Source organism: Armigeres subalbatus, chromosome 1 (assembly GCF_024139115.2).
Source record: "Armigeres subalbatus isolate Guangzhou_Male chromosome 1, GZ_Asu_2, whole genome shotgun sequence".
Lineage (NCBI taxonomy): Eukaryota > Metazoa > Arthropoda > Insecta > Diptera > Culicidae > Armigeres > Armigeres subalbatus.
In genome coordinates this window covers 160,776,138-160,789,137 of record NC_085139.1, presented here as the reverse complement: position 1 = coordinate 160,789,137, position 13,000 = coordinate 160,776,138, and the positions used below count along the sequence as shown (strand labels likewise).

Below are 13,000 nucleotides of genomic sequence, written 5' to 3'. Positions count from 1 at the left end.
GTGCTCGATAAATTTGGCAGAAAGGGGAAATTCGGAACAACATCTACTCGAAGTGGATGATTTGTTCGATAGGCTGGAGGCCGCAGGAATGGAACTTGATAAAGATACAAAAGTATGTATGCTCCTGCGCAGCCTTCCTCCGTCGTTTGACAGCCTGGTGTCTGCTCTGGATAGCCGTCCAGACGATGATGTAACATTGGAAGTGGTGAAGGCCAAATTGACCGACGAATATGGTCGACGACTAGAACGCGACGCGAGTGGTTATAAGTCGGAAAAAACTATGCATTCGGTAGTGAAAAACGAAACGCGTAATGCCATTTTTGCAAGAAGGTTGGCCACCTCCGCCATAATTGCCGAAAATACAAAGAATCGCTTAAGAGTGAAGACAGTAGTTCGCGGAGCAAGAGGCATGAAAGTGGTAATGCGAAAACGGCACAAAATGATGTGAAAGTGAAAGTGAAGCCAGCCGCCGGTGTGAGGCACGTCGCGTTTACGATCGGCGGGAACACCCATGCGTGGATTGTTGACAGTGGGGCGAGCGCCCATATGTCGAGTGATGAAACGTTTTTCACGGAATTGAACAAATTCGCGGGCGGTTGGATAACGATGGCCGAAGGACAGCAGACCCAAATCCTTGGTGAAGGTCGCGGAGTGTTATTCGGGTACGATGACTGTGACAATGTTGTGCGAATCGAAATGAATGATGTCAAGTTCGTGCCGGGTCTCGCGACTAGTTTGATATCGGTCGTGAAACTAGCGGAGAAGAGCATGAGTGTTTCCTTCGGCAAGGATGGATGCAAGGTGATCGATTCGGAAGGTGATACTGTGGTTACCGGTTCACGTAGCGGGGGTCTGTACACCCTATGTCTAGCTGGTGCTGCCATGAAGGCGACAGAAAATCAGTATCGAGAAAACTGCCTGCATCAATGGCATAGAAGGCTCGGTCATCGCGACTGGGCTGCAACGCAGCGGATTCTGACCGAAGGTTTGGCAACCGGATTCAAGGTAAGCGACTGTGGTTTAAAGATTATTTGTGAGACATGCTTGGAAGGGAAATTAGCTCGAGATCCGTTCCCGGAAGTTATTGATCGGAAGTCAAGGCAGATTTTGGACATAGTCCACACGGATCTTTGCGGTCCCATGGAAAATTATACCCCTAGTGGCAACCGCTACGTGATGCACATAATTGACGACTTCAGTCGCTTTACCGTGACTTATTTACTGAAACATAAGTCAGAGGCAGCCGGCAACATAAAAGATTACGTGCACTGGGTAGAGCCGCGCATAATTCGTTCAGACGGAGGGGGTGAGTTTGAGAACAAGGAGTTGCGTAAATTTTATCGAGACGAAGGGATTAAGCCGCAATTCACCACCCCATATTCACCCCAACAGAATGGAGTGGCCGAACGCAGGAATAGGTCGATAACCGAGATGGCCACATGCATGCTTATCGACGCCGGGCTCGACGCCGGGTTAGAGAAGTGTTATTGGGGCGAAGCTGTGCTCACAGCGACCTACCTGCAAAACCGCTTGCCTTCAAGGTCAATAGAGACGACGCCCTACGAGATGTGGTGGGGGCTGAAACCCGAGCTCCAACACTTGCGTGTGTTTGGCAGTGCGGCCTATGTGCACATCCCAGAAGTGAAGCGTTCTAAGATGGACAGCAAGGCGAGAAAAATGGTGTTCGTCGGCTATTCTATAGAAAACAAAGGATATCGCTTCCTGGATCGCGAAACCGATTCCATAATTGTTAGCAGAGATGCCCGTTTTCTGGAACTAGATAACGGATCTTTCTGTGTACAGTTTCCAGTGGGCGTCGACCGCGAATCAAAGGCACCAAGAGAACCAAATAAGGAGGAGCAAGAAATTGAAGCGCCGAAGCAGGAGGAGCAATTAGTGGACCATGATCCATTGGATGTTTCGGGAAGCGATGAGTTCTATGAAGCAGATGAGCCGGGGGAGGTGACGGAACAAGAAGTTGGGAGACGATCTACTCGTTCAACTCGTGGTGTGCCACCACGTCACTTGGGAGATTATGTTCTAGATACGGTGGAAGAAAGGGCGTCTTGTGCATTTGAAGAACCCAGTAACTACCAAAAAGCTAACGCGACGTTCAATGGCGTTCTGCAATGGAGGAGGAGATGAGTGCTCATGAACGCAACGGAACGTGGGAGCTGGTTCGTCTACCGAAGGGAAGAAAACTCGTTGGGTCTAAATGGGTCTTTAAAATCAAAAATGACGAAAAAGATGAACCAGTAAAGTATAAAGCCAGAATAGTAGCTCAGGCCTACTCGCAGAAAGAAGGAGTGGATTTCAATGACGTCTACGCACCAGTCGCGAGTCAAGCAACACTTCGTACGTTGCTTGTCGTTGCCGCAAATAGGAACTACCATGTTCACCACTTCGATGTTAAAACCGCGTATTTGCACGGAACCCTCGATGAAGAAATCTTCATGAGGCAGCCGCCCGGATTCGAAGAGGAAGGTCGAAAGCAGTTAGTGTGTTGTAACTAGTTGGGGGCCAGGGCCGTGTTACTCCCAGCACTGGTGAGACCCCCTTCAACAAGCCTCAGGGTCGGCTCAACGCTCGTGACACTCCGCGATAGAAAAATACTCGAGTTGTCTAATGAAAAACTCCCACTTTATTTCGTGTGCACTTTATTTTCCTCCTTGACGTCCTACTTCTTTCTTTCTTCTCGCGTCCGTCCCCAAACACCGGACGACGCTTCCCACTTCCTTACTTCTACCTCCTACCTTTCTCTTCCTTACTTCCTCACTTCTCTTTCTTCTTTGTTCTTCAGGGCCCCGCGCACTGCTACTCCGCTACCTGTAGACTCTTCGGTTTCTGCAACTGGGTCAAGGGTGGATGCCGGCTTCTTCTCGGCGGGCTGCAGCCTCTCGTGAACCCTCTGCCTGTGTCGTGCACCCCTCGAGTGTAGTGATGAACTCGAGGCTTCAGTAGTCCGTGGACGTACTGGAAAAAACCTGGTTTTATGGTGCACTTGGTGGACACACTCTCCTAGGGCAGGTATCGGGTTTCAGAACGGCGGGAAACCGCAATGGCGTTTTATAATAAAACCGCGAGGTCCTGGTGGCACCATGGAGAACACAAAATGGCGATTAGCGAATATATCTGGAATAGGGCCTGGCTTAGGGTTTCGTGGCCCTATCTGAACAGTAATAGAATTACCTGGATGTCCAGTCTTTCGCACTAACTCCTTTTCACTTCTTTTCTACAACCTTCTTCAATTTTCCAATTTCTTCAACTTTCCAAACTCTATAACTCTCTGCTTACTCAATAACTTTTGTGTCTCTCAAAACAACCTTTCCATTCGAAAATCACCAGGCTAATGATTTGTCGTTCTTGTGTCCGTTGACCCCAAGCCTCTGGCCGTTGACCCGTTGTCGCCCATGAATTCCGCCACATGCTGCCCACCCAGTTCGCCACCCAATTCGCCACCCCCATGGCCACCCATTCCATGTTTTTCTCGGCGTCCCTGGTGGTGAGCAGCGGTATCACTGTCGTCCTTTCATGGGGCAGTGTAGTGTTGGCTGCGTTCGAAGGGTTTGTGGGAGTAGGAACATTTAACACTAAACAACCACGATTATTTTACTTTTTTTACAATTTAAACGAATACAAAACGCGTAAAATCTCACCAATCTTGGACAACACACTGACACTTGTTACAGTGTAGATTGAGACGGAGTATCTATGGTCTGAGGCAATCAGCGAGGTGCTGGAATCGGCGTCTGAACGATGCCCTTTTGAAACTAGGATTCAAGCCGTCAATGACGGATCAGTGTTTGTACGTGCGAAAGGGGAAATGTGAGGTGCTATTGCTCGTCTACGTAGATGATCTTCTGCTGGCGTCGTTATCAGAAAAAGCTGTAGTGGAGATTTTCAACAGATTGAAGCTGGAGTTCGAACTAACTTCGTTAGGACCAGTTCGTCATTTTTTGGGTCTCGAAGTACAGCGTACTCAGGGCGTGTTCAGGATTCGCCTGCATTGCAAAGCTCATCGAGAAACACGGGATGCAAGAAGCCAAAGGAATGAGGTCGCCAATGGATCCATGCTATTTGCGATCAGAAGAATGTAGTGAAGTTTATGTAGAATGGAACGGTTTAGAGTTGAGAGAATAACAAAATCATATCTTTATTTAAAGTAATTGAATAATAACACGCACATACGTGGTCACCAGTACGGTGGCTTGATCAGAACTGTCCTTTTTCGAACATTTTTGCCGAGGGGCTACCCGATTCTCCCACACGGCCTTTCCTGACACTACTTTCGACCCGGAAGTGTCCATGGTTTAATGCAGTCACCAGCAGTAGTCGTCTTCCTAGGTCCATCGGCTTCGTCACAGGCCTTGAGCACTTCATAACGGTCGTTGGGTAGAGCTTCAGTTATTTCATACGGCCCAAAGAATTTCGGTTTAACTTTCAGGCCCACACCGAACTGGGTCTTCGGTATCGCCACCAGATCTCCAACTTTGTATTTCACCGTTGGCTTACGGCGAAGATTATAATACTTCTGGTTCTCTTCTTGTATCTTCTGGATGTTCTTCTGCGCTATACTCCGCAACTCGCTCCGTTCTTCTTCAAAACACTTTTGAATCTCTTTCCGCAGTAATTCATGTAGGATGAGGTCTTCTTTCGTTCGCATCTTCACGCCAATCAGTAGTTCGAAAGGTGTCATGTTAATCGATCTTTGCCAACTGTTGTTTAAGTACTTCTGAACGTCACCTACATGCTTAAACCATTCTTCCGGTTTGTCGATGGACATCTTGGTGATCATCGGAATAATGATTCGATGGACACGTTCCACTTGTCCATTGCCACGAGGCACTCCAGTAACGATCTTATGTAACTCAACGTTTTCATCTTCGCAGAACTTAGTGAACAAGCCCGACGTAAATGCGGCCCCTCGATCAGAAACGATTCTTCTTGGATTACCGAAGGTATCGGTGATAACACGTAACTTCTTTATCATTTCTTCTGCGGTTGTTGACTTCGTGGGGAACAGCCATACGAACTTTGTAAAGGCGTCAATAACGGTCAAGATATAGTTGTAGGACTTCCTTGTAGATGGCATGGGTCCTAGGTGGACAACATCACCTTTCGGGATGGGGTGCAGTTCCCCCTCCAGCTTTCCCCGTTTCTTCTCACTAACAATGCAAGCAACACAGGTAGCTATACACCGTTTGATTTTGTCTTCCAGTCCCAGTATGTAGTAATCCGCGATGATCCTTTCCTTCACTTTCTTGACCCCGAAATGTCCTCTTTCATGTGCCGACCGAATTATCTCTGTCTCCATTGACTCTGGAACATAGATCCTTTTTGACTCTCCATCACCTTTGTACAAGATACCATTGTCCACAGAGTAGTCATCTACCTTATCTCCTTGCTCCAAACTAGATAGAATCGTCATCGCTTCTTCATCGTCATTCTGTGCCGCACGAACCTTGGCGACAATTGGTGCAGATATGACCATTACACTTGCTCTGGACAGAGCATCAACATGGGGCATCTTATCTCCACGGCGATGTTCAACCTCATAGTCGAACTCAGCGAGATCCACGACCCATCTTGCAATACGTGGGTTAAGCTTCTTCTTGGACATCGAATCTTTGAAGGCCATACAGTCCGTAATGATTTTGAATTTCCGTCCAAGTAGGTAACAGCGGAACTTTCTAACGGATTCGACAGCAGCCAACGTTTCCAACTCGTAGGAATGATAATTCTTTTCGGAACCATTGGTTAATCGACTGTAGTAATAGCAGGGGTGGAATTTCCCATCGTCCTTTGCTTTTTGCATCAGAATACCAGCCAACGCTTCCTTGCTGGCATCGGTATGAACTTCTACGTCGCCATCAGGGTGAAAAATACGCAATACTGGGAAGCTAGCCAAAATTTCCTTAACGTGGTTGAAGGAATACACTGCATCGTCATCGAACTGGAAATAAACTTCCCTTTTTCAACATACCTGAAAGCGGACGCGTTATACTTGCGAACGCCGGAACAAACTTCCTGAAGTAGCTGGCTAGTCCATAAAATCGTTGCAGTTGCTTCGCTGTTGTCGGCTGCGGGAAACGCAACAATTTCTCGACCTTCGCTGGGGCCGGTTCCACACGACCATCGTAAATTGTGTAACCGAGATGTTCCACTCGACGTTGCAGGAAAGCACACTTCTTCCAATTAAACTGCAATCCAGCCTTCTTAGCCACTTCCAGTACACGTTTCAACACTTCTAATCCTTGGTTTTCATCACCTGACGGAATGATGACGTCGTCCACGAATGCCATAATCGACCCGTCATTAATCAAATCTTTGAACACCGTGGTGATGAATCGATTGAACGCGTTACCACTGGTGCACAATCCAAACGGTGCTCGAAGGAATTCATATTGTCCGTCACTCGTCACGAACGCGGTGTACTTGCGACTATTTTCATCCACTGGTATATGGAAGTACGAATTCTTCAGATCGAGCGTCGTGTAAACGCGAGCTCCCGAAAGCTGATCGATTTGCTCCTCTACGTTGGGCATCGGAAACTTGTCGCGCACCACTTTTTTGTTCAGTTCGCGGTAATCGATACAAACACGGTACGATCCGTCCTTCTTCGGAACAACCACAACCGGACTTGCATATTCGCTTTCGGATGGCTGTACTATGCCACTATCCATCCATTCACTGATTTGTCTCTTCACCACTTCTTTTTCCAACTGCGCCAAGCGACGTGGATTTTCGCACACGACAACGTTATCCTTTAGTTTAATCGATAATTCATTGGCTGCAACCGCCGACTCACTCGACTTGTAGTTCTCAACTAATTCCAAAACTTCTTCGCGGTATTTGTACGGTACCGAAATTTCGTCTTCACCAATGTACCCCACACGACGGATCCATTTGGCATCACACGGCTCTTGATCTCCGACTTTTGTTGAAAACTTTTTCACACGCGCACCGTCGGGAGTAATCGAATAATCAACACTGTTTAGGAAATCCATTCCAATCAACAGCTGCATGTCGATGGCGTCGACCGGCACGACATAAAAATGCATAGAGTAATTCTCATGTTCAATTTTGGCGTCGAGATCTGTTTCACCGCAAACCATGTTCACTTTGCCACCGTAGCCGCGTACTTTCATCGATGATTTTCTTAACGGTGGACAGGATTCCGGTAAATCCGTCCACAAATCCCGCCGAATCAACGAAATTTCACTCCCGGTATCGATTATCGCGGAAAAGTTGCGACCGAACAACTTTATTGTCAAACAAGGTTTGCCGTCGGCTTGCACCACATTCACTTTGGATACCACTTTTTTGTCACTCTCCTTTTTCTCCTTCTTTTTGCTGCAATCTTTTGACAGATGACCGAACAAGTTACAACAAAAACATTTCGGTCCGTTACTTTTTTGTGGGCACTCGTTTGCTACGTGAGTAGCTTCACCGCAGTTGAAGCAATTGCGCTTCGCGTCGAACTTGCCGCTCTTCGTTGATTCTGATTTTGTGCGCTCTTTCTTTCGGCAGACGCCGTCGTCAGGCTTCGATTTGCGTTCCGCTTTCCGCTGTACTTTCTCGAAATTGAGCAACTTCTCTTTCAACTCACGGATAGTGCTGGCTTCGTACAGAAGGGATCGATGGAATTCGTCATCCGTTATTCCGTCGACGATGTACTCACAGATGCTAGGCTCATCTAAATCGATCGCGAGGGCAATTCGTTGCATTTCGTACACATAGTCTCGCGTCGATTCCGTCAACTTCTTCTTACGTCCTGCCAACACACGGTGGACATCGCTTGCCCGTTATTACAAAGGGAAAATTTACGAACAAGGGCAGTTTTTAGCTTCGATCATGTTGTCAAGTTGCGCTGGGAAAATACGAATCTCCGTGCCGTTCCGACCAACTTTCTTCTGCACATAAACATCTTCTGTTCGTCATTCCAGAATGCTATTTTCGACATAGCTTCGAACTGGTTCATCCAAATTTTCACATCCTGTCCGTCGTCTGCACCAAACGCTTCGATGCTGTCCTCGACATCACGGAATAAGTATGGTCGCTGCTCCTGTTGTGCGAGTGGAATTCTCTTCGGTGTAGATGTTTCTCTCTTTCTAATCGCCGCTGGTGTAAAAAATTCGCCGTCATCCGATTCGTTATTGGCGTCGTCGTTGGAATCATCGTTTTCGTCGTTCAAGCCGTCATCATCATCAACTTCGTCGACTGAGCCGTCGTCGTCGGCGCGTCGTTCATCGTTTCCAACTTTTACATCCTCGTCGTGGTGATTGCGACCTTGCGCCGCGTCGTTAGCTTCAGAAGCATCTTCGTTTTCAGCCATCGTCTTGTCGTGAGTGATGATCCGTTTCGCCATGGTCGTTTTATTTCCCGTCATCGGCAATCCTCGTTTTTCGCACTCTCGTTGTATGCCAAGCTTGGTGAACGTGTCGCACAAAATTGCAACGTCGCCCTCAATCTTGAATCGACCGATTCTCCTCGTTTCACTTGTGATTCGCGACTTCGTATTCGCGAATTATTGTAATCACACTTCAATTACAGCGCACTATCTCAACAACTCTCCATTCCCGGACGAGCCCCCATGTAGAATGGAACGGTTTAGAGTTGAGAGAATAACAAAATCATATCTTTATTTAAAGTAATTGAATAATAACACGCACATACGTGGTCACCAGTACGGTGGCTTGATCAGAACTGTCCTTTTTCGAACATTTTTGCCGAGGGGCTACCCGATTCTCCCACATTTATGTGGATGCCACTCACTACCGAAGCCTGGTCGGAGGCCTATTGTATATCGCTGTGATTGCCAGACCAGACATCGCAAACGCCGCTACGATACTTGGAAGGAAGTTCAGTGGGCCAACTCAACGGAGTTGGTCTGCTGCCAAACGCGTATTACGCTACCTGAAGAAGACTAGCGGATACTTTCTGGTCATTGGCGGTGATCCAGGACAGCGGTTGATCGGCTATTCAGATGCGGACTGGGCCGGTGATCCTGAAAATCGGCAATCAACGACTGGATTAATGTTCTTTTTCGGCGGATCAATAATTTCTTGGGCGAGCCGTAAACAATCAAGCATAACCCTATCGTCCACGTAATATGTACCCTGAATTTGGTACTCGAAATTATAAGTGTACTTTATACCAAACATTTATGGCAAACGAGCGTTGCCCTTAAATAAAATAGACCGACGTCTGTCGGGATCAGTTCACTCCAAATAATCTAAACGTTGTTTCCACCTGAATTTTCAGGTACATTTTACGTGCACACGTAGCTGCAAATGCTTCAGAAAAATTCAGGTGAAACTTACGTGTCCGGTGAATTCTATCCAAAACACAGGTAGAACTTACCTGATTTTCACGTAGAATGAAAATTCTATCAAAAAATCAGGTAAAAGTTACGTGAATTTCAGGTGGAAAAAATCTACGTACTTTTTCAGGTGGAAACAACGTGCAGATTTTTTTGGGTGTTGAATTACGAACATCAGTGAGTGTTGGTTTATTTATTTGATTTGGCCGCACTTTGTGAGAATATGCCACGAATGGTGCTATCGGGCACCGAATATGTAGAACTTTTGGACCTTTCTGGCAACACAACTAACGACGGCGACGTCGACACCGAACCAACAAATCCTCCTGACCTGACACCCCACTCATTCGTTCGCAGACACCAAGTGAGAAAGCACCTCTTCCAATTAGATTAGTTTTTCCATGTGTCATTAAGGTGAAAGTAATAAATTACTATTTATGTGAAATCGTCGGTTTGCAATAAATTAAAAGAAGCGAAAAAGAACCACAACGTAGGGGTAAGCGCCATCATAGTTTTGGTGCCGTGACCAGGATATTAACCGGACCGCGTGGTAAGCTGTCTACTGGGCGCTGCCATTTTGGATACCGGCTCGTTGGACGTTGACGTTGGTGCTGCTGATTAATTTAACTACAAGGCTCGAATTATCGAGCGGAAGGTAAAAACCTGTCCAGTTCGATTTTACGGTTACCACAGGTACCCTTTAGATGCTTTTCTCTCTTCTTGCATGCGTTGTTTGCTCCTGCTCAACAATTGTCATCGTTAACCTGGAGTGTGGCAAGATTATAATCGACGAATTCACATCACATCGGACGCTATCATCAAGCTTTCATTAACTGTGGCGTCCCCAGCCGTGGTGAACATCGAAGTTAATCGGTATCGTGGCATTTGAAGCCAATCCTGACTACGGAGGAGATTTCCGTCTAGAACAATACGAGGTTTTTTGTGCATTTTGACTGCTGTGGCGTTCCTAGCCCCGGCACTGCGTACGGTTTGACGAGTTCCAGATCTTACGTGTAGTCCCACTGGACACTGGTCTTCATTCCCGACGATTTTGCTGTTCAGTACGGACAGTACTGCACCGAGTTCCAGTTGGCTGAATTTAATACAAGGCACATTTTGCCTTGGAACAGGTGAGCACCTTTCCAAGTACTTTATCGTTTCCTGCGTGGGTCTACTCTTGGTCCTTTGGTCTACAGGTAACTGTTCCTTGGACATCCGTGTTCCCGATTCTTCGTTCCACCGATCAACGTTATGGAATCTCCGTCGAAAAGCCAGCTGCTAGCGAGTAGAAGCACATTGATGTCGGGATTGGGTCGGGCAATGTATTTGTTGCTGACTCAGTTGTCGGACGTGATCAAGCGCAGCTCTCATGGAGGTTAGACTACCTCAACAAAATGTGGAACAGTTTGTAGACGGTTAAGTCACAGCTGGAATGCGGCGAAACAACAGAAAAAGGTAGGGTACAGCAAGATGCATTTCGGGCAGAATTGAAACTTCGCCTGTTCTCAATAAAATGCAAATTACTTTCCAAATATACTCCACCTCCCATTATTTCGGCTGGAATCCCTCAACCCCCTCAAGTTTCCTCCACTCTCTCTGGGATCAAGTTGCCTACTATTTCGTTGCCTGAATTTGATGGGGATTATATGCAATGGCTTGCATTCCACGACACCTTCCTGGCGCTCATTCACTCTAATCCGGATGTGCCGGATATACAGAAATTCCACTATCTGCGAGCAGCTGTTAAGGGGGAAGCTGCTCAACTGATCGAATCCATTGGTATTAGTTCGGCAAACTACAATTTGGCTTGGATGACGTTGGAGAATCGGTATTCCAACGACTACCTTCTGAAGAAGCGACACCTACAGGCACTCTTCGACGTCCCATGTATGAAGAGGGAGTCCGCTGCGTCGCTGCATAGTTTGGTGGACGAGTTCGAGCGGCATACGAAGATTCTACGTCAATTGGGAGAGCCAACTGATTCGTGGAGCACCATTTTGGAACATTTGCTGTGCACCCGTCTACACAATGACACAATTAAGGCTTGGGAGGACCATGCATCCACGGTGAATGACCCGAACTACGGTTGTCTCATCGATTTTCTTCAACGACGAACGCGAGTTTTGGAATCTATATCCGTAAACCATCATGTATCGGAATCGGCCTCGAATTCTACGGTTTCGACTCATCCCCAAAGGAAGAAAAATTACCATTCCCAGCTCCGGTTTTCTTCGTGTGCAACGATTACGAACATTGAGGAAAAATGCATCGTTTGTGGTCAGTCACATCTTGTGATAAGGTGCCCGAAGTTCAATCGTCTTTCGCAGAACGAGCGCCAACAGCTTCTGAGCTCGAAGCGCTTGTGCCACAATTGTTTGAAGGGGGACCACTTCGTTCGTAACTGTTCATCTACCTTCACGTGCCGAAGATGCAACAAACGGCATCACACGCTTCTTCACCCTGAACATTCCGTAAGCACACGAAGAACCACCAATCATAGCCCGTTACCTTGTCCGGCGGTACCCATTTCCTCTGCCGCGCCTAATGTTCCACCTACTGTAGAACCGCCTACGCAATCATTGGTTGCTGCATCAGTACCAGTCCCAGTTAACGAAATCAGTACCGCTCTACAACACCCTCGGGAAAATGTGTTCCTGCTCACCGTTATTGTAAAGATCACCGACGCTTATGGTATAGATCATCTTGTTCGCGCACTTCTGGATAGTGCCTCACAGCCAAACTTAATCTCGGATCGGATGGCGAAGATTCAACGCTTGTGGAGGTTGATGTAACAAACAGTACAGGGTGCCGGTAAACTTTCGAGTTCAGTACGTGAATCAGTTTCCGTTCAGGTCCAGTCAAGAAAAGAAGACTTCTCGTGCGATGTTAATTTCTTGGTGATGGATAAGCTGACGGCCAATCTCCCCTCACAAAACATTTCCATTGCTGGGTGGAAAATTCCGAAGGATTTGTTCCTCGCCGATCCTTCCTTTAACGAAAGTCAACCAATCGACATACTTCTTGGCGCAAAACACTTCTACTCGTTCTTCCCCAGCTCTGCGCGCATTCAGCTCGACAAGAACCTACCTCTCTTGATCGACAGCGTCTTTGGCTGGATTGTCGTTGGCTCAGCAAGTTCCATTTCGTCGGGAAAATCACAAACCGTTGCTTCCGAGGTAGTCACTGTTTCAATGCTTTCGCTAGAAGATAGTGTGGAGCGATTCTGGAAGACGGAAGAATTGATTACTTTCGACCAGGGTTCGGATTTCTCACTCACTCACGCGACAACAGATCGCTCCACCATCCATTTTATCCGGATAAATTACAGTGCGATAAACTCCGGCACAAGCGATGGTGCGAAAAATTGTTATCCCTCTTCCCATGTTTCGTGAAAATCAAATGCTGCTTACTTTGCTTCTCCGAACTGATTGCATACGACGATGCGCCACGATAAGTAGTAGGTTCAAGACAGCAGTTTTTCTATTTGCTTTCAATCGGTTCGTGTGGTGGCGTGGTTATAGTGGGCGCTCTATACATTTTAAAATTGTTTTGGGTTCGAATCCCGTCGCGGACCTACATTTTTGTGAATATGCTTTTAAAACTTATCTGGAGAAGTGGCGAGATGGAGAATTTGGAGGCGCAAAATTAAATTATCCGGCAAGCCGGCGCTCATCAGTT

At 47.0% G+C, this 13,000-nt stretch overlaps 2 protein-coding genes across 5 annotated transcripts in view; both read left to right on the top strand.

Moving 5' to 3' along the window:
- Positions 1-13,000, top strand: part of LOC134205427 (protein singed) — a 191,987-nt gene that overhangs the window by 41,418 nt on the left and 137,569 nt on the right. The window lies entirely within an intron of this gene.
- Positions 10,969-12,114, top strand: LOC134206693 (uncharacterized). Its single transcript, XM_062682418.1, has one exon. The coding sequence runs from the start codon at positions 10,969-10,971 to the stop codon at positions 12,112-12,114; it is 1,146 nt and encodes a 381-aa protein (XP_062538402.1).